This window comes from Procambarus clarkii, chromosome 1 (genome assembly GCF_040958095.1).
Source record: "Procambarus clarkii isolate CNS0578487 chromosome 1, FALCON_Pclarkii_2.0, whole genome shotgun sequence".
Taxonomy (NCBI): domain Eukaryota; kingdom Metazoa; phylum Arthropoda; class Malacostraca; order Decapoda; family Cambaridae; genus Procambarus; species Procambarus clarkii.
Genome location: NC_091150.1, coordinates 20087314 through 20109500, shown reverse-complemented (window position 1 = coordinate 20109500; position 22187 = coordinate 20087314). Strand labels below are relative to the sequence as shown.

Here is a 22187-nt window from a genome sequence, read left to right as displayed (position 1 = left end):
AGTACTCTCTCAGTGCAGGGCAGCACTAGGGAGCACACAGAAGATAGTCCTAAGCATATGCAGCTCTAAGTGCTCTAAAAGCCAGGTCCACTTCCAATGGTTCAAAACAATTGACAACAAAAAGCCACACAGGACAAAGTCCAAGAAAGGCTGGCACTCTGCTGAAAAGCACTGGGACCTGCCATGGCTTGCAGATGATCTGGGACCCTTACAGCAGATGTTGTTTCCAGTCTGCATGAGCAACACAACTGATGGCATTAGCCAGTGGACAACGCGAGCCCTGGCTTCCCTCCATAAACTAGTGGAAGTGGTGAGGCAAACGAGCTCATGCTTGTTTCACGAGATTCACTCATTTGTTTATATTGTAGAGGGAGTTTGTTTGAAGGTTTTGAGGCTTCAGTCTTTTTGAAGCCAGCAGGTAGTCCGTACTGGTTCACTGACTTTTTAGATGCTCTCCCGTTCGGGTAATGGAGCTTCAACTTGCTCTCTGCACCTCTGTGAGAGGGGCCCAGGTTCTGACTCTGGTCCACAGTAGGCCAGACAGAACTAGTAGATGGAAGACATCTCTCTAAATAGCTTCAGGGAGCCATAAGGAGGTTCCCCTCCAGAAAGCAAGTGACGTGAAATGGTCCTTTCTGAGCAGCATTTTGATAGCTTCCCATTTATATAATATAATAATAATAATAATAATAATAATAATAATAATAATAATAATAATAATAATAATAATAATAATAATAATAATAATAATATTAGGTAAAGGTACATACATAAAGAGATTTTACAAAGTTTGTTGGCTTTATAGATAGAGCTAGTACATACAATGCCTAAAGCCACTATTACGCAAAGCGTTTCGGGCAGGAAAAAACACTAATGACTAAAGCTTAAAACTAATGGGTAAAAAGAACAAAATGTGTTGAGTACAAATAAAAATAGAGGTAAAAGAGGGGGGAACATTGTTGAAAAAGCAGCACAAATACAATTACAAATTATTACAGAAAATTACATTCAAACAGCGTTGATTTGAAAAACAAAAAAAAACAAAAAACATACATGGGTTAACAATAGAGGGGTAAGGTAGGTTACAGGGAATTTATTAGGTATAGCTTCGTTTTTAACTTAAACTGGTTGAGAGAGGTACAGTCTTTAACATGGTTGGGAAGGTCATTCCACATTCTGGGCCCCTTGATTTGTAGAGCATTTCTGGTTTGATTAAGTCGTACTCTAGGAATATCAAAACTGTATTTATTTCTGGTGTGGTGCTCATGGGTTCTGTTACAACCTTCTATGAAGCTTTTGAGATCAGGATTGGTATTATAGTTTAGCGTTTTATATATGTATAATACACATGAGAGAATGTGCAGTGACTTAATGTCTAACATATTCAGAGATTTGAGTAGGGGTACCGAGTGATGTCTGGGGCCAGAATTGGATATTGTCCTAATAGCAGCTTTGTGTTGAGTAATTAGAGGACGTAAGTGATTTTGGGTAGTAGAGTCCCAAGCACAAATACCATAGTTGAGATATGGATAGATAAGGGAGTAATAGAGAGTCACCAGGGCAGGGCGTGGTACATAATATCTGATCTTAGAAAGAATGCCCACAGTTTTTGAAACTTTTTTTGATATGTTTAGAATGTGTCCCTAATTTCTGCCCTTTAGGTTGTGTCTTGCATGATAATTTGGTGGGTGGGGCATAGAGTGGGTTTATCTACCTTCCTTGGCCTTCATATGCGCTGGTGCTCCCATTAGTAGTAGATGCAAAAGTTAATCAGTGTTGTTTTCAATACTTCAGTATGCTCAATGTGATTCTTGGTGGCTTAAGTGTGCTTGGAGTTAGAAAAAAAAATTCACATTATTCTAAACTGTGTGTCATAGTGAAGGGGGCTCTCACATTTTAGATTGAGGTATACTTTCCACTGACCTCTCAGTTATGTTAATAATTTCAATAAGACTATTTGCAAAGATGCTTGCCTTCCTGGGACTAGTCACTCAGACATTTGCAGATAGTCAATATTGTGAGAGGTTTAGTGTGTAAGATTAGGGCAACTACAATATTCCCACTCAAAAGATGGCTTTTCACTTCACACAATGCTTTACTTTGAACTCAAGTAGAGGCTCTTCTTTATTCAAAAGTTAAATCTATAACTTCTCAAGGCACCAATAACATGCTGCACTTCTATATATCTTACACACACATTATTTTTAACCTGTAAGCATCAATATTTATACGTATAGAGGTAAAATGCTGCAAGTTCACTTGGAGGAGGCAATGGGCAAATGTTCAGATGTAGTCAAAAATACATTAGAAAATACCTTAGTTAAGTTGTCAACTCCTGCTCGAGCTGCTCCTGTGTGAGCTACCATTGGTGTGCCACGGAACATGTCGACAATGACGTTAACAATCACTCCACCGTTGTCCCTCATCCACTGATCATAAACTGACAAAATAAGGACAAATTACACAACATACATCTAGAAGAGAATATTGCACCATTGATAATATAAGAAATAAAAGAAACTACTGCAGAAGCAAAGCTAATGCTGTAAGAACTCAATAAATTGAATTCCGGCAACCCAATTCTTTGAGTACTGTAATCCGAATGAATTCCTGTTTGAGTTCTTGACTTTTTAACCTGAACTCCTTGGGACAGTCCTCTGTCCTTTTCTAGCCTTGTGCTCCTGCTGCCGTCCTCTCCAATTCTGCTGGGCACCTTTTCCTTTTCCTTCTGTTTCGTTTTTCTCCCCCCTCTTCTCCTATCTGCTTGCCGTTTCCTGCCGACCTTTTGCTTGTTCTGGTTCTTCCTTTGGACTTCTTCTATTTTGACGCCCGGGTGCTTGAGGAGGCATACTCTTGCACCCGTAGAACTGTAGTACCCGACGTCGAGAGCGAGGGGAACCTTTTATTGTCAATCCCCCTTTCGTCACTGAACCCGATCTCGACGGACTGTCGGTTTCTTAAGGTGGCGTTTGTGGGGCGTATACTCACGACGCACCCCTAGGAGGCCCCGGCAAGATCGGTGATAGCTTCTTGTTGGGTGTCCTGCCTCTAATTGTGGCTCCATGGTGGGTGTGGGGGCACATTCGTGAATGAATATTCCTTTTCGTAACGATGATGACCCCTGTTTCGGCTGTTTCTGCTTTACCTTCTCAGGCTCGTGGGGTGGGCGACCAAGCCCCTGAGTCGGTCCGTGTTGGAAGACCGAGCTCTGTAGCCTCCGCTGCATTGGGCCCCGACCTTGCTCCTCCTTTGGCCTCTCTGACTCCTTCCCCTGGCTCCCCTCCCTCCTCTGTGGTTGGGTCGAGCCCCAAGCCCCCAGTGGTGACTACCTCGTCCCCTGGCGCGGCTCCATCTCTAGTTGTAACTACTGCGCCTTTTAACCCCTCTCTCTCTGGGGGTTCTCACCGCCGTCCTCCTCACGGCCGCCCTCGCTCGATTCTTTCCAGTTCTGCTACCTATCAAGCCTTGTTTGGTCCCGCTTCGTGGGCCAAATATTTTGATCCCCTCCCTCTTGATTCTGCGCCTCCTGATGATTTCTCCCTCCATCGACATCTCGTTGATTCCGTGGATGCCTCCATTACTTTCAACCCCACTCGTCTCGGTACACGTGTCGTTGCTGCTCCTTCTCAGGATGCTGCTTCCCGCTTGGCTGCCTTATCCTGCCTTGGCGAGACCCCTGTTCGGGTCTTGAAGAACGCTCAGTTGAATGCCAGTGTTGGCACTATTTTGCTCCCGCCCCATGTTGCGACCGGTGTTCGGGACCTACGCGACTGCCACGACGATATTCGCCATATCCTCGCTGCCCAGGGCCATTCTATTCTCCAGGTGGACACGTTTACTCGTCCCCCTCGTGGTAGTCGCCGTCAACCCCTCCGGGTTGTGAAGATTACCTTTGATGGTAGGACCCTTCCACCCTCTGTCATTCTTGCTGGTGCCAGGTGCTCTGTCCAGGAGTACATTCCTTCTCCTCGGCTCTGTAACAAGTGCTGGAGGTTTGGGCATGGTGCCCTCCACTGCTCCGGGACTGTCTCTCACTGTCCTTTGTGTGGTGGCGAAGGTCACTCTAAGTCGGAGTGCACTTCTCCCCAGGCTCGTTGCCTCAACTGCGGTGAGGCCCATCCTACCTTCTCCCGTGCATGTGTCCATTACAAGCTTGAGGCAGCCGTCATCAACTTGAAGCACCGGGAGCGTTTATCTTTTCCTGAGGCGAGACGCCAGGTTCGCCGGCCCCCGCCTTATGCTAATATCTCTTATGCTCGCGTGTTGCGCTCTTCCTCTCCTCGTCCTTCCCACCTTCCTCAGACTCACAACCGTTTCCGGGCCTTGGACCCTGATACGCCCACTGCCCCCTCCTCTGTTCCTTTGGGTTCTCTCCCGAAGGATCCACCTCCTGGTCCTCTGTCTGGGGTTCCCCTTCTTTCTACCCGGTCTGTCGTGTCTCCTGTGTCTTCTTCCTCGTCTCCCTCCGTTCCTCCTTCCCATCCTTCCCCTCCATCTCTTGACTCTCCCCGCCGCCTGTCGGTGCGGGCTGATGTCCATCGCTCTCCAAACGGCCGTCATGTGTGCTCTCGTTCAGCTTCTCCTGTTGAGACGCTAGAATCCGTTGCCCAGTACGTGGTTGCTGGGACACCTGTCTCTTTACGTCAGAAGCGTAAACCTGGCTCCTCTCCTTCCTCCTCCCCGGCGGGTAAGAAGGTTTCGCTTTCTTCCTCGGCCCTACTTCTGCCTCGGCCCCTACTTCTGCTTCTCTCGCTCCTTCCCCTCCCATTTCGGTGGTTGCGCCCCCTGTTCCTGCTATGGAGGTTTCTTTAGCCCCCGCTTCCCTCTCGGTTGCTGCCCTTGCTGAGGTGCGCTCCCCTCTTTCTACCCCCCCTCTTCCTGCTGCTGTCCTTGACTGCTCCTCTCCGTTGTCTCCTCCTCTTCCTCCTCCTCCTCCGGACCCCGCCCGCCCACCTCTGATCTGTTCTCCCGTTTCCTTCCCTCCGTCTTTGCTCAGTTTACCCATGCCCCCCTAACCCTGACTTTGCTGACCCTGATCCCGACCCTGATATTCTTTAACGTCTCTGTTGCTCTTTCGCCTTTGTTTCTTCCTTGTTCTCTGTTTTTGTCCTTTCTCTTCTCGTCGTTGTCCATTCTTCAATGGAACGTTCGAGGTTATTACGCCAATTTCCTCGAATTCCAACTTCTGATTTCGCAGATTTCGCCCCTTTGTGTCTATCTCCAGGAGCCGATGCTTGGTGCTCGTCCTGGTCGTTTTCGTGGCTATTCCTTTCTCTCCCTCCCCCCCCCCCAGCCGTTGCTGGGGCTTCTAATTCTTCTGCTCTCTTGATTCGTGCTGATGTTCCCTTTGTTCCTTTACTTTTTCCTTCGCCTCTCCATTGTTCTGCTGCTCGTATCTTTGTGGGGAAATGGTACACAGTTTGTTCCATTTATCTCCCCCCGAGTGTCCCGCTTTCTCTTCCTGATTTGAAACACCTCTTGGACTCCTTGCCGGAGCCTGTGCTCCTGCTGGGTGACTTCAATTGTCGTCATTCTCTTTGGGGTGACGTTCTGATGAATACCCGAGGTCGCCTTCTTGAGCCGTTTCTCCTCACCTCATCCCTGTCTCTTCTGAATTCTAGTGAGCCCACTCATATGGACTCTCGGACTCGCACCCTTTCTTGTCTTGATCTTTCTCTTTGCTCTTATTCTCTTTACTTAGATTTCACGTGGCAGGTTCTTGATGACCTCCATGGCAGTGACCATTTCCCTATCCTTGTTTCCTTTTTCTCTTTTCGCCCTTCCCTCTCTTTCCCTAGGTGGCAGTTTGCTAAGGCGGACTGGACCCTATTTACCCTCAGTGCTGCTCTCTCTGACCTCTCCCTTCTGCCTCTCTCTCGCGCTCTCCTCCTTTTTCATGACACTGTCTTCAACGCTGCCCTCTGCTCTATCCCTCGCTCTTCCTCTCGGGGTCCACGGAAGTGCGTTCCCTGGTGGAATGCGGACTGTGCTCGGGCTATCCGCTGTAAGCTTGCAGCCTGGAAGAGGCACCGCCGTAGGCAGACGACCGATTCTTTTCTTTTCTTTCGGAAAGCGAGTGCGGTGGCCCGTAGGGCCATCCATACGGCTAAACGTGAATGTTGGGCATCTTATGTCTCGACAATTACGTCCGAAACTCCTCTGGCCCAGATCTGGAAGCGTATCCGCAAGATAGCGGGTAAGTTCGTTCCCGATGTTTCATCGGTCCTTCACCTCCATGATACTCTTGTGGCGGACCCGATGCAGGTCGCTTCCGTACTGGGTTCCCACTTTTCTTCTGTTAGCTCTGGTCTTCATCTTCCCCAATCTTTCCTTCTTCGTAAACCTGTCCTTGAGTCTCGTCCTTTAGATTTCTGCATTCGTCTTCAGCTTCCCTATAATGAGCCCTTCTCTCTCTCTCTCTGAACTTAATAATAATAATAATAATATTTTATTTAGGTAAGGTACATACATACAATAAATTTTTACAAAGATTGGTTGACTTATAGGTAGAGCTAGTACATACAATGCCTAAAGCCACTATTACGCAAAGCGTTTCGGGCATGATAAACTTAAATGACAAGCTTAATACTAATTGAGCATAATGAGTAGATGAAAACAAGAAATGAAAACAGATGAAAAAGCAGCACAAATACAAATATGTCGACAAACAGCGCTCTTTAAAAAAAAACAGACATTGGTTGACAATAGAAGGGTAAGGAAGGTTACAGGGAATTTATTAGGTATAGCTTCGTTTTTAACTTAAACTGGTTGAGAGAGGTACAGTCTTTAACATGGTCGGGAAGGTCATTCCACATTCTGGGCCCCTTGATTTGTAGAGCATTTCTAGTTTGATTAAGTCGTACTCTAGGAATATCAAAACTGTATTTATTTCTGGTGTGGTGCTCATGGGTTCTGTTACAACCTTCTATGAAGCTTTTGAGATCAGGATTGGCATTATAGTTTAGCGTTTTATATATGTATAATACACATGAGAGAATGTGCAGAGACTTAATGTCTAACATATTCAGAGATTTGAGTAGGGGTACCGAGTGATGTCTGGGGCCAGAGTTGGATATTGTCCTAATAGCAGCTTTGTGTTGAGTAATTAGAGGACGTAAGTGATTTTGGGTAGTAGAGCCCCAAGCACAAATACCATAGTTGAGATATGGATAGATAAGACTTCGTTCCTAGACTTCGTTCTGCCCTGGCCCTCTGCGGTTCTACGGCGGCGGGCTCCGATGGTATTCATTATGAGATGCTTCGCCATCTCCCTCCGTGCACGTCTCAGTATTTACTGAGTCTGTATAATCGGATCTGGGAGTCGTCGTCAGTCCCTGAGGACTGGCTCGATGCCGTTGTCCTCCCTGTTCGCAAACCGGGGTCTCTGGGTACTTCCCCTAAGGACTTTCGCCCTATTGCTCTCACAAGTTGTGTCTGCAAACTCTTTGAACGTATGGTTAACGTTCGTCTGATGTGGTTCCTGGAACACCATCACTTCCTCTCCCCTTCTCAATTTGGTTTCCGCAAGTGCCGCAGCACGACAGATGTCCTGGTGAACTTGGAGGTCTATATTCGTACTGCTTTTGCTGCGAAGACCTCCGTTGTTGCCGTCCTTTTTGACCTGGAAAAGGCTTACGACACCACTTGGCGATATCATATTCTATCTCAACTTCATTCTTTTGGCCTTCGTGGTCGTCTCCCTCTCTTTCTCCGCAGCTTCCTCTCTCGTCGTTCCTTTCGGGTGCGCCTTGGTACCGCTCTCTCTGCCTCTTTTCAGCAATACGGTGTGCCCCAGGGTAGTGTTCTGAGCACTACTCTTTTTCTGGTTCCCTCAATGGTCTTCTTTCCTCTCTTCCTTCTGGTGTCTTCTCCGCTCTCTATGTCGATGATCTTACCCTTTGCTGTCAGGGTGATGATTCGCCTCTCCTTCAGCGCCGGCTTCAACTTGCAATTGATGCCGTGTCGTCTTGGGCCACCGATCATGGCTTCAAGTTCTCTACTTCTAAGACTTGTGCCATGACTTTTACGCGGAAACGGGTCGTTCTTCGTCCCTCTTTGTCACTTTATGGTCATCCCCTTGAATACAATGATCCCGCAAAGCTTTTGGGGTTATTCCTTGACACTCGTTTGTCTTGGTCTCCCCATATCTCTTACCTCCGTGTTGAGTGCTCTAAGGCCCTTACCCTCCTTCGGGTCTTGTCCCATACTTCTTGGAGGGCAGATAGGCGCACTCTCCTTGCTTTACATTCCTCTCTCGTCCTGTCTAAGCTCGATTATGGTTGCCCTGCTTACTCGTCTGCTTCTCCTTCTACTCTTCGCCGTCTTGATGCTTTGCACCATACTGGGTTGCGCCTCAGTTCTGGTGCCTTTCGTTCCACTCCCGTCCTTAGCTTGTATGTTGACACCGGCTTCATGTCTCTCCTGGACCGCCGTGATCGCTACTGTCTTCGCTATCTTGCACGGTCCTTGCAACATTCTTCCTCTCGCCTCTGTCGTGCTTTAACTTTTACCCCTCCTGCGGTTCCTGTTCCTCTTCACCACCTCCCTCTTTCTGTCCGGTTATCTCGCCTCCAGGATTCTCTTTCCGTTCTTATTTCTAATGTTTCTCCTCGTGTTGTTCCTTCTTTGCCCCCATGGAGAGTCCCTCTTCCGCGGTTTTGTACTTCCTTGACCCGTATCACTAAAGCTTTTACCCCTCCTACGGTTCTAAAACGCCTTTTCCTTGAGCACTTTTCTTCTCACTCCCACTCCGTTTCTGTCTTCACCGATGGGTCTAAGTCTGCGGACGGTGTTGGCTACTCTGTTGTTCTTCCTGATCGCACTTATGTGTCGCTTACCTCCGGAGACTAGCATCTTTACAGCGGAACTTTATGCTATTCTCTGTGCTCATCGTCTCCTGCTTTCTCGTTGTCAGTCTTCCTTTGTAGTTGTTGTTGACTCTCGTAGTGCCCTCATGGCTCTCGGGTCCTTTAATCCGGTTCATCCAGTAGTTGTCGAGATCCAGCATTGGCTGTTTCTTGTTCACAGTAAATTTAAGTCGGTTGAGTTTTGGACCTGAATAATACAAGTGGTTCTGTAGCCACGCCAGGCAAACAAAAACAAAAAAGAAAAACCCCGCAAAAGCACAACGTCTACAGGAGGAACAGAACCAGCCGCTATGCGTATTACATATAAGACAGCTGCACAGCACCTTGCACCCCTGCCAGTGATGATACTACCGCCCACCCAAGGTCAAACAATGGTAAGAAAGCCCCAACTGACCCCAAGAGCAGGCAATCACCGAGCGACAAAAGAACCCTACAGAGGCAGTTCCCGAACAGTTTGTGGAAGGTAACACCAAATCACAAGGGCAGTACTTGCAGGACACCTAGGGAAGATGACCCTAGGCCCATGCTGCCCCAGTAATTCTTGAATTACACCTGGCTCACATATCACCACACAGCAGCAAAACACCACAATGCACTGCACTGCTCAAAGACTGGAGCTCAAACGACCACCACCCCAACACATCAGCCTCAGAACTGGGGTTGGATAGCCGGCATGGGGAGTTTGGGGTTCCCCTCCCAGAGAGGAGGACAGCTGCACAGACAGTAGCGAGGCAGCAATGGTGAAGTCATGTTTGTTTGCTAGTTTTCGGTTTGGTGAGTTCTGCTTGCTAGTTTGGCTTTCAGTCGCAATTTTAACCAGCTGTAGATTGTTTTGGGATGCCTACCTTTCTGGGTGCCTAACCCGGATGATGGCAGACATAGAATGCTTCCAACCACATGGGGGTTTCTATAGGCTCCTCATGCCTCTCTGAGGGGGGCCGGGTTGTGGCTTGTGGTCCCTGGTGGGCTAGATCTACATCGAATTGACTGATGCCACGGTCTAATACATACAGATCAGCCCAGTAAGCTCTGGGGGAGCCAGAGGGGCTCTCCACAGAAAAAATAGTTTGATTTGTACCATCATGAAATAATTGAAAGTTTCAACCTGATACATGAATGCATTCTTCAGATATAAGAGACACCACAAATATTGGAGATGAATGAAACAAACAAAAACTTTAAGGTATTCCTTCAGAGGAACCTAATACATTTTGTTACATTCATAACCTGTAAATCTAAGAATTTGAAAGTTCTTTATAAAATACACACCTTCTTTGCACATTAAGAAAGTTCCAGTAAGATTGGTTTCCAGCACAGCATTCCAGCCTTTGAGGCTAATGTTTGCTGCTGGAGATAGAAATTGACCTCCACCATTATTTACAAGATGGTCTATCTTGCCAAGGTCATGCAGCGTTGAGGAGATCAGATTTCTGTTGAATTAAAAAAACTGTAGCACATCATAGAAATATATGGTTTCAATAATAGGAAACAGAAAACCTGTTAGGCTTACCCAGGAAACATGTGTTGGTCAGCTGTTTCTGGGCTGTGTGTGATTTTTGTATTAGTTGAAATGTACTCCATATACTTAACCCCTGGGCTGTGCTGCTGTTATTTGCTGTCAACCCCCCTGGAGCATGAACAAAATATGCTTCTAACATTCTTTAAATGCACTCCCTGATCACTGGGAGGGGGGGTGGGGGGGGGGCTATTGTATGTGATATACTTTGGCCCTGATGGAGTAAGGAAGTTTGGCACAACAAGCGCGCTGACAGAACTGGCTTGAAGGTGCTCTGCTCCAGCCAAGCCTACTAAATTATTTCAGTGTCTCTAATTGGTTGTTTCTCTTCTTTTTTTTGCTGTACTGTATTATTATTATTATTTAATAGTTTGTAATGCGATAAATTTATATAATCAAATGTGTGGACCATAGCTATACACGAAAATATGGTGTGCATATTAGTGAAACAGTATGTTCTTCAAACATTATTTTTAGAACAATAAAACAGTCTTTTGCTGTTATTTATATACATAAACACTATTTATATATACAGTATAATTACAGCAGTACCTCGGTTAACGAATTTAATCCGTTCTGGCACAGAGCTCGTCATGTGAAACAAATTTCTGTCGGACGTTGAAGGCATCTGAGAATTTGCGAGAACCAGCGAGAATGCTAGAAATCACCGCGTGGTTTTCTCGTTAATCAAGTGGAAGCTCGTCAAATCAGACAAATTTTCTGCGAGTGGCTCGCTCGTTACTTGAAATGCTCGTAGATGGAGCTGCTCATCACTCGCTATTTACTCTTTCATTCACTATTACAAATCACTAAGTGTTTCTGGTGAGTGTAATAATCTTATAACTGGTTATCAGAGTTCAGCCTAGTCATGCATATTTTGCACTAAATTCTAACAACACACATTGAATATCCAATATTTTCTTTGTATTTTGAATGTTTTTACCATGGATTTTCCAAGTGCAATGTTTTATCTAATTTACCAGAGGGCCACTAACCCTGGTGGCCTCAATGAGGACAGGAAGCCAATTGCTTGTTGAAGGTCCACTCCATTTGCTTTGATGATCTTTTCCAGGTATATTTTAAAACTCAACACAGTTTTGGCACTTACAGCTTCGGCGGGTAGGTGATTCCATGGGTCAACCCTGTGGGTGAAAAAAGCTTCTCCTGTTCTCAGTCCTACATTGTGGCTTGTTCAACTTGAGCTTGTTGAACATTTGTGTTACATCAGATGTAACACAAACCATTGCTCCTTGTTTGTGTTACATCTCACCTTTTGAAGAAAATATCCAGGTCAGTATCCTCTAACTTGTTCAGTATTTTAAAAGTTTCAATGAGATCTGCCCTGTCATGCCTGGTTTGCAGTGTTAGTCCTGTGGCCATCAACCGTTCCTGATATGAGAGATGACTTAGCTCTGGAATGACTTTTGTTGGCCGGTGTTGCACCTTGTCCAGAGCAGCTATGTCCTTCTGAAAATGAGGTCTCCATATTTGGATACAGTAATCCAGCACCAGAGATTTATATAGTTGAACAATTACCTTCTTTTCGTTACAGTCAAAGTACGCTTGATTATCCCAAGAGTAAAAAGAATTTGCCCATCTTCTGACCATTCACAAGAGTTCCAGTAGTACAGTCAAATTCATTCTCGACTGACAATCAAGAATTCCGGGTTCGAATCCCGGGCGGGATGGTTGGGCACATTTCATTTCACCTAATGCCTCTGTTCACCTAGCAGTAAGTAGGTACTCAGGAGATAATCAGCTTGTTGTGGAGTTGCATCCTGGGCGGGGTCAGTCGTTCAGCCTTGTGGGGGGGAGGGTAGGGGGGACCTCGCTAAAAGCCAAATGTGCATGAATAAGTGCCAAATGTGCATGAATATGCCCTGGCTTTCTGTCCCCAACACAATGAATTATAATTATTATTTGTGGAGTTTAAGTAGTTCTCTTGGTAAGGCTTCAATATCATTATCATTTCCTACTTTACCATAAACCTTTGTGTCATCAGCAAATTTGATGATGTGATTTGTAATATTCTCATCTATAGAATTGATATTTTATATATATATATATATATATATATATATATATATATATATATATATATATATATATATATATATATATATAATTTATAATTGTATTTGTGCTGTTTTTTCAACAATGTTCCCCCCCTCTTTTACCTCTATTTTTATTTGTACTCAACGCATTTTTTTCTTTTTACCCATTAGTTTTAAGCTTTAGTCAGTAGTGTTTTTTCCTGCCCGAAACGCTTTGCGTAATAGTGGCTTTAGGCATTGTATGTACTAGCTCTATCTATAAAGCCAACAAACTTTGTAAAATCTCTTTATGTATGTACCTTTGCCTAAATAAAAATTATTATTATTATTATTATATATATATATATATATATATATATATATATATATATATATATATATATTATTTATATATATATAAATAAAAAGGGTAGGTCCCAAAATGGATCCCTGTGGCACCCTACTTACCCCATTTCTCCATTCAGAATCGTTTCCATCTACCTTACCTTGAGGTTACCTTGAGGTGCTTCCGGGGCTTAGCGTCCCCGCGGCCCGGTCGTCGACCAGGCCTCCTGGTTGCTGGACTGATCCACCAGGCTGTTGGACGCGGCTGCTCGCAGCCTGACGTATGAGTCACAGCCTGGTTGATCAGGTATCTAGCACGACCCTTTGTTTTCTTTCCTTGAACCATTGTTTTATTCATGCTAATATTTTATCATTTATTCTGTATATATACGATATACGCATTGGAAGAGTTAATACATAACAAAAAATAGTGGGCTCCCCAAATTATTATAGAAATAAAAACTCCAGATTGACACAGCAGCATGTTCACAGCATGGCAGCATGGACTAAGCCTATTTATCAAAGTAGGAATTATGGTAGTTTTCTTATAATTACAAGTTTATATTTGTTTTAAAACTTACTTAACTTGATCTTCTTCTCTGATATTGCATACTTTTGCTACAAGTCTCTTGCCATTTGGACAGAGTTCCTGAACTGCCTCTCTTAACCTCTCTTCTTTTCTTGATGCAATTACCACAGTACAACCTGGAAATAATGAACATGGCAAGGGTGAGAGGGCGTTAGTGTGAGCTTTGATCCAGTGTGCATGCTGCTAAGTGAGAGGATGGTGAGAGAAACATGTGCAGGTGGTTATTTGTGAGGTAGCTGAAAGGCAAGCCTAATCCGTTTCTAGCAGGCGAGTCTCCTCTATGGCCTAGATTGATCTACCGTGTGTGACATCACTACTCGGCTTTCCTATTCTGCAGTTCTCCCAGAACCTCCCAGAGAACCTGTTCTGAAGGTCTCGAACTGGAGCCCAACCAGGGTATTAACGTTGACCTCTGGCCTATGATAATGGCGTTCATGCTCTTATGCCTCACTCAGGTTGCAATGAAATCACAATTGTGTGATATATCAATGAAAATCATTATGAAGCAATGGAATGACTTGAACTCACATTCTGGTGGTTGACTTTTGTACCCTCGTGGCCGAGTCAGTTAAGGCAGACATATAGGCATACAGTATATGGTTTACGTAAAGCTACGACTAGTCTGGAGTTGTAATAGTGTGAGGCAGTGTTCTTGGGAAGATTGGCATTCATAAATAGCTTCCTGAATCACAGCGTAACTGCCACAACAATGATATGGAATGAAACGTTTCGTCAGTACAGTACAGTTCTTGAGTAACTGCTTTGTGAATGTGGCTTCAGGTCTTTACGGGAATCCAACCGGGCACATAACCTAGACTGCTGCAAATGAACAAAATGAACTTGCAAAGCGCCTGATATGAACTAATCTCATCAGGAGGGTCAGAAAGAAGTCACATGGAGAGAACAAACCCTACAGGACTCGGTGTCATACATCAACCACTGTAACTTTATATCATATTAACTATATATATATATATATATATATATATATATATATATATATATATATATATATATATATATATATATATATATATATACATATATATATATATATATATATATATATATATATATATATATATATATATATATATATAACTTTAGAACACTTTCCCACCAGGAGACTCGAACCCTAGCCAGCACAGAAGCCTTCCAGCAACTGGCATAACAGGTACGCCTTAACCCGCTCCACCACCTGCTCAGACCCTTAAAAGAGATGGTAATTTCGGAGTATTTAAATACACCAAAGATCACCACCTCCCAAGAGCACTAGAGCAAGTGAGGGGTCATTTAGACGTTAATTTCATCAAGTCCCTGTTAATATGGGAAGACACAGTGTCTATGCTTAAGGCACAACTCTTCTAAACACGAGAGTGAAGTATACAACTTTAGAACACTTTCCCACCAGGAGACTCGAACCCTAGCCAGCACAGAAGCCTTCCAGCAACTGGCATAACAGGTACGCCTTAACCCGCTCCACCACCTGCTCAGACCCTTAAAAGAGATGGTAATTTCGGAGTATTTAAATATTAAATTGGGAGGTGGTGATCTTTGGTGTATTTAAATACTCCGAAATTACCATCTCTTTTAAGGGTCTGAGCAGGTGGTGGAGCGGGTTAAGGCGTACCTGTTATGCCAGTTGCTGGAAGGCTTCTGTGCTGGCTAGGGTTCGAGTCTCCTGGTGGGAAAGTGTTCTAAAGTTGTATACTTCACTCTCGTGTTTAGAAGAGTTGTGCCTTAAGCATAGACACTGTGTCTTCCCATATTAACAGGGACTTGATGAAATTAACGTCTAAATGACCCCTCACTTGCTCTAGTGCTCTTGGGAGGTGGTGATCTTTGGTGTATTTAAATACTCCGAAATTACCATCTCTTTTAAGGGTCTGAGCAGGTGGTGGAGCGGGTTAAGGCGTACCTGTTATGCCAGTTGCTGGAAGGCTTCTGTGCTGGCTAGGGTTCGAGTCTCCTGGTGGGAAAGTGTTCTAAAGTTGTATACTTCACTCTCGTGTTTAGAAGAGTTGTGCCTTATATATATATATATATATATATATATATATATATATATATATATATATATATATATATATATATATATATATATATATATATATATTAGTATATTTTGGTAGCAGTCTTTCCTGTAGACATATATTATTAAATATGACCGAAAAAGTAAGATTAATAATTCTAACGCGAATTTTCTCAATATTTCTTATGTTTCTTTTCACTGTTGATGGTAATTGAAAAATCATTTCTCCAAAATTCATTTTTATTTCTAGTCTGACGCGACACTTGAACGCGTTTCGTAATAACTTATTACATTTTCAAAGACTTTTAGTTTACACACACAACTATAACCTGCAAACACTAAACAGAGTTCTTACTATGCTATGATTTAAACAGCTTTCATTTTATTTTATACCCGCAGTTTGGGTATTTTGAAGTGGGTATTCTACCCACTTCAAGACTCCGCTCCAATATAGAAGCATCAAGAAATATGGGCCAATAGGCCCTCCGCAGTTACTTCCATTCTTATCTTCAATTTACCCAATTAATACCCATTGTTTCGTGTTCTGTCTTGTGTTGAAAGTTTTGTTCACCTCATCCAAAACTGTTGTAGCATATCACCTCACCCAAAATGCGGGTATAAAATAAAATGAAAGCTGTTTAAATCATAGCATAGTAAGAACTCTGTTTAGTGTTTGCAGGTGTAGTTGTGTGTGTGTAAACTAAAAGTCTTTGAAAATTTGTCTTTCAAATTTGTGTTTGTCTTTCAGACAAACTGAAGGAATGGTCGAACAAATGGTTGTTGGAGTTTAACCCAACCAAATGTAATGTAATGAAGATAGGTGTAGGGAGCAAGAGGCTAAATACAAGGTATCATCTGGGAGAGGAAATTCTTCAGGAGTCAGAGAAAGAAAAAGACTTGGGGGTTGATATTTATTTATTTATTTATTTATGCATATACAAGAATGTACATAAGGAATGTAAGGATACAAATATGGTAATTACAGTCTTGTAAAGCCACTAGCACGCGCAGCGTTTCGGGCAGGTCCTTAATCTAAGAAAATTTTAAGGAGGTAAATACTTGCAAAGTTTATAGACAAAAAAATGAAAACAGATTACATGGAATGAAAAAAAAAGAAGATGAGAGAAAATTATAGGTACAGTATATTAAAGCACATGGGTAGCTATGATTGATTGCAATGACAGCTTAAAATGGTAGTTGACAACAAATTGGTAGGCACAATACAGCAGAAACAATATATGATTGATTGCAATGACAGCTTGAATGGTAGTTGACAAAAATTGGTAGTCACAATACAGCATATGGCTAGCACATAAAAGAAGACAGCAATGAACACAATGATAAGGTTGTTTGATATTACATAAAAATTAGGAGATTGGGTACCACTAGGTACAGAGCAAATTTAAAGCTCAGTGTAGGAAACTAAATAGATGAAGTTAGGTACTTTTTGGTTTTGCTTTTAAATAAGGCAAAAGTTTTACAGTTTTTCAATTCACTAGGGAGTGAGTTCCATAGACTAGGTCCCTTAATTTGCATAGAGTGTTTACACAGATTAAGTTTGACCCTGGGGATATCAAAGAGATATTTATTTCTGGTGTGGTGATAATGGGTCCTATTACATCTGTCCAGGGAGAGTTTCAGAGCATGGTTTGCATTTAAGAACAGGGTTTTGTAAATGTAGTTGACACAAGAGAATGTGTGGAGGGAGTTAATATTTAGCAAGTTTAGGGATTTAAACAAGGGAGCTGAGTGTTGTCTGAAAGCAGAGTTAGTTATTATTCTGATAGCAGATTTTTGCTGTGTGATGATGGGCTTAAGGTGGTTTGCAGTGGTAGACCCCCATGCACAGATACCATAATTAAGATAGGGGTAGATTAGTGCATAATATAGTGAGAGGAGAGCAGAGTTAGGAACATAATATCTGATTTTGGAGAGTATACCAACTGTCTTAGAGACTTTCTTAGTTATGTGTTGAATGTGGGTGCTGAAGTTGAGTCTCTTGTCTAGGAATAGGCCAAGAAACTTGCCATCATTTTTATTACTGATGTTAATGTTGTCTATCTGTAGCTGAATTGCATTTGATGATTTGCTTCCAAATAAGATGTAGTAAGTCTTTTCGATGTTTAATGTTAGTTTGTTCGTTGACATCCATAAGTGGACTTTTTTAAATTCATTATTCACAACATTATTTAGTGTATGTGGGTTGAGGTTTGAGTAGATAAGGGTAGTATCGTCAGCAAACAATATAGGTTTGAGAATATTAGAGACATTAGGCAGATCGTTTATATATATAAGAAATAGAAGAGGTCCTAAGATGCTGCCCTGTGGCACTCCAACGGTAATTGGTAGAGTGGAAGAAGTTGTATCATTGATGGTTACATATTGGTGTCTGTCACTAAGATAGGATCGGATGTAGTCAAGGGCAAGGCCTCGGATTCCATAATGCTGGAGTTTAAGTAAGAGGTAGTTGTGATTAACAGTATCAAAGGCTTTTCTTAGGTCAATGAAGAGTCCAATCGGAAACTCATTTTTGTCAAGGGCTGAGTAGATAATGTCAAGGAGACTAATGATTGCATCATTGGTGCTCTTTTGGGACCGGAAGCCAAACTGGCAGGGGCTGAGTATGTCGAATTTTACGAGGTAGGAATAGAGCTGTTTGTAAATAATTTTTTCAAATATTTTTGATAGAATGGGTAGATTTGATATTGGTCTATAATTGTTTATGTCCGCCGGATTGCCTCCTTTATGGACTGGCGTTACTCTTGCTTTTTTGAGGATATCAGGGAAGGTGTGATACTCTATAGATTTGTTGAACAGTAGTGCTATGGGTGGGGCAAGGGCATGGGAGGCTCTCTATCACGCCAGACCTGTCTCCTGCCGCACATATCAAGAGGATAACATCAGCGGCATATGCCAGGCTGGCCAACATACGAACGGCATTTAGAAACTTGTGTAAAGAATCATTCAGAACTTTGTATACCACATATGTCAGGCCAATCCTGGAGTATGCAGCCCCAGCATGGAGTCCACATCTAGTCAAGGATAAGACTAAACTGGAAAAGGTTTAAAGTTTGCCACCAGACTAGTACCCGAGCTGAGAGGTATGAGCTACGAGGAGAGACTACGGGAATTAAACCTCACTTCGCTGGAAGACAGAAGAGTTAGGGGGGACATAATCACCATATTCAAGATTCTGAAGGGAATTGATAGGGTAGATAAAGACAGTCTATTTAACACAAGGGGAACACGCATTAGGGGGACACAGGTGGAAACTGAGCGCCCATATGAGCCACAGAGATATTAGAAAGAACTTTTTTAGTGTCAGAGTGGTTGACAAATGGAATGCATTAGGGGGTGATGTGGTGGAGGCTGACTCCATACACAGTTTCAAGTGTAGATATGATAGAGCCCAATAGGCTCAGGAACCTGTACACCTGTTGATTGACGGTTGAGAGGCGGGACCAAAGAGCCAGAGCTCAACCCCCGCAAGCACAACTAGGTGAGTACACACACACACACACACACACACACACACACACACACACACACACACACACACACACACACACACACACACACACACACACACACAGTATGTTCATTCAGGCAAGCCAACCACATTGTAATTTATTGCATAATATTTCAAAATTAATGATTAAAGTATGAATTATTTTTTAATGCAGACATAATTAGTATCAACATTAAACAGTTTTTAAATTAAGACGAAGTATTACCGAGGGAGAGTAGTTCCGCGGTGATAGCCTTGCCAATACCTGTAGCTCCTCCTGTCACCAGAGCCACCTTGCCCCTAAACAGCCCTGGAGCGAATATTGACATATCTGGGGAAAAGAGAACTTCTCATATAGTATTTATATCCCTTAAAATTTCTGCACTATGTTTCATGATAAATTTATGTATAAAAATATGCACTTTACCCTGCCAGTAGCTGGAAAGGTGACCATGTGATAAGATTCTCATTATTGTCCAGGGACATTCGAGTTATGGATGTGTATATAGTGTACATTAGTTTATATCAGTCCTTTATATTGTATTCTCATTGTCAGATATTCATATTATGTTATCATGACTTTCTCTTAGGGAAACACTTCAATATAAACTAACCCAACAAGAGAGACTTTAACAAACCACAGTCTATCTCCAGATTGGTATACTATACTGTACTTAATATGCTAACTTGAGGCCCTGTCCCCTAGGCCAACTCTATTAATTTGGAAACCTTAGTATTATTCACAAATTTACTGCCTCTGCTAATATATCAGTGAAAATCACCACTTTGAAAATTACTAAATGAAACAAAATAAGGGATGGCTGCAGTTAATTTCAAATTTATTAAAGATCATTAAAGTGAACTTCTCTATAAAGAGAGAAAGGTACTTGCAGAAGTGAAGAATCAGTTACAGTATATGAAAACTGGACAACTATACTTTAAAACAGGGTTACAGTTACTTCAAAGTGGTCAGGTTCACTTCAAAGTGAGAGGATTAGTTTGGCAAGAGCAAGATTTATATAAGAATTACTAATGATTACTCCACACAATGATGGAGTAGAAACAGTTATGGCAAGTACCTAATCAAGGACAGTATAATGTACTATATATATATAGATAATCTTATTACTGTATACTAAATCAGCACTTAAAAGAACTTTTTAAATGCATAATATAACAACAAATGCTACATCATGCCAGGATACTGGATAATTAAATCTTAATTTACCATTGCATTCCTACCTCATCCCAGGATTTTGAAAACTATAAAAAGATTGGCAATGATAAGACTAGGTTATAAACTGTTAATAAGGCCGGTGTAATAAAAGGACTGGAAATAATAATGGCAGGGGTCAATAAAGGCTGGGTAGTAAAGACGTCTGAGCAATAAGGGAAAAGACGGGCACCATGAGAGGCGCCCGTCTTTTTGGGTAGTGTCGTTGAGTTCGTTGAGTCAAAGTTCTTATGGCAAGTGCAGCATGTGAAAATGCTAAGCAAGTTTTCTTATGCAAAAGCTTTCTTTTGCAAACGGAGTGGTAGATGGTTGGAACATGTTAAGTGAGGTGGTGGTGGAGGCCAAAACCATCAGTGCAGTAGTTTCAAAGCGTTATATGACAAAGAGTACTGGGAAGATGGGGCACCACAAGCGTAGCTCTCATCCTGTAACTACACTAAGGTAATTACTAAATGCATAGCATTTCAGTTAGGTCCTTAATCTAACACATAAGGTATGATGAATAGGTACATTGCAGCAAAATTTAAGTTTAACATAATAACTACAATATAAGTTGATGGGGATGATTATGCTGGTGAAGATACATGTTTTAAGTACTGTACTAATATTGGGGGAGTGGGTCGCACAGGATACAGTGTGAGTTTGAACACAAGGTAGTAAACTACGAGGATGAAATTAGGTACTTTTTTTTTTTACTTTTGAATAAGGTATTAGTTGGAATTGTTTTTAGTTCATTAGGGAGTGAGTTCCATACACTGTATTCTTTTATTTCCACAGAGTGTTTGTACAGATTTGACTGAAACACCACTGTGTGTTAGTGGCTTTACAAGAATGTAAGAACACCAGTGTTATGTGCTCTCTCAACCCAGTGTATCTTCTTAAGTAAAATAAAATAATATAAATAAAATAAAGTAAATAAAATAAAATAAATAAAATAAATAAAATAAATTAATAAATATTTTCTTGTGTCAACAACATTTACAAAACCCTGTTCTTAAATACAAATCCTGCTCTGAAACTCTCCCTGGACAGATGTAATAGGACCCATTATCACCACACCAGAAATAAATATCTCTTTGATATCCCCAGAGTCAAACTTAATCTGTGTAAACACTATGCAAATAAAGGGACCCAGTCTATGGAACTCACTCCTTAGTGAATTGAAAAGCTGTCCAACTTTTGCATCATTCAAAAACAATACTAAAAAGTACCTAATTTCATCTTCATAGTTTTTTACCTTTTGCTTTAAAACTGCACTGTATCTATTGCTACCCAGTCTCCCAATCTTTATGTACCCTATCTGAACATCTTTATCATTGTGATCATTGCTGTCTTCTTATATGTACTGTCAATCTGCTGTATGGTGTCTATTAATCTTGTTTAAATTACCAATCAAGCTGTCAATGTAATCAATCAGAGCTTTAATATACCAATGTGCTTTAATATACTTACCAATCTCTCTCATCTCATTTTTTTTCTTGCAATGTATTTGTCATTTTATTAATTCTGCTAGAATTTACCTACTTAAAATTATCTGTTAGAATAAGGACCTGCCCGAAACGCTGCGCGTACTAGTGGCTTTACAAGATTGTAAATACTATGCTATGTATTCTCACAAACCCAATGTATCTTCTTGTATTTAAATAAATAAATAAATAAAGTTTAAGAATATTAAGAGATATTTGGCAAATCATTAATGTATATAAGAAATAGGAGAGGCCCTAAGATGCTGCCCTTTTGACACTCCTTCAGTTAATGGTAGAGTAGGGGAGGTTATGTCATTGATGGCTACATATTAGTGTCTGTCACTAAGATATGATTGAATATAGTTCAGAGCAAGGCCTTGGATTCCTTGGCGGTGAAGTTTAATTAAGAGGTAGTCATGGTTTACAATATCAAAGGCCTTTCTCAGGTCAATGAAGAAGCCAATTTGGAACTAATTTTTGTGAAGGGCTGTGTAGGGTATATCAAGCAGACTGATAATGACATCGTTGGTACTCTTTTGGGAACAGAAGCCAAACTGGCAGGGACTTAATATGTTGAGCTTTACAAGGAGAGCATTT

At 42.0% G+C, this 22187-nt stretch overlaps 1 protein-coding gene across 4 annotated transcripts in view; it reads right to left on the bottom strand.

The window, feature by feature from the left end:
- The window catches only part of LOC123754058 (peroxisomal trans-2-enoyl-CoA reductase-like), a 54444-nt gene that overhangs the window by 16114 nt on the left and 16143 nt on the right, over positions 1 to 22187 (bottom strand). For all 4 annotated transcript variants that reach the window (XM_069339843.1, XM_069339356.1, XM_069338433.1 and 1 more), the window contains exons 2-5: positions 19117 to 19221; positions 13343 to 13466; positions 10137 to 10297; positions 2316 to 2440 (exon numbers count right to left, since the gene is read on the bottom strand). In XM_069339843.1, the coding sequence (XP_069195944.1) occupies positions 2316 to 2440; positions 10137 to 10297; positions 13343 to 13466; positions 19117 to 19219 (513 nt within the window). In that variant the 5' untranslated portion in view covers positions 19220 to 19221. The remainder of the gene's footprint in view (positions 1 to 2315; positions 2441 to 10136; positions 10298 to 13342; positions 13467 to 19116; positions 19222 to 22187) is intronic.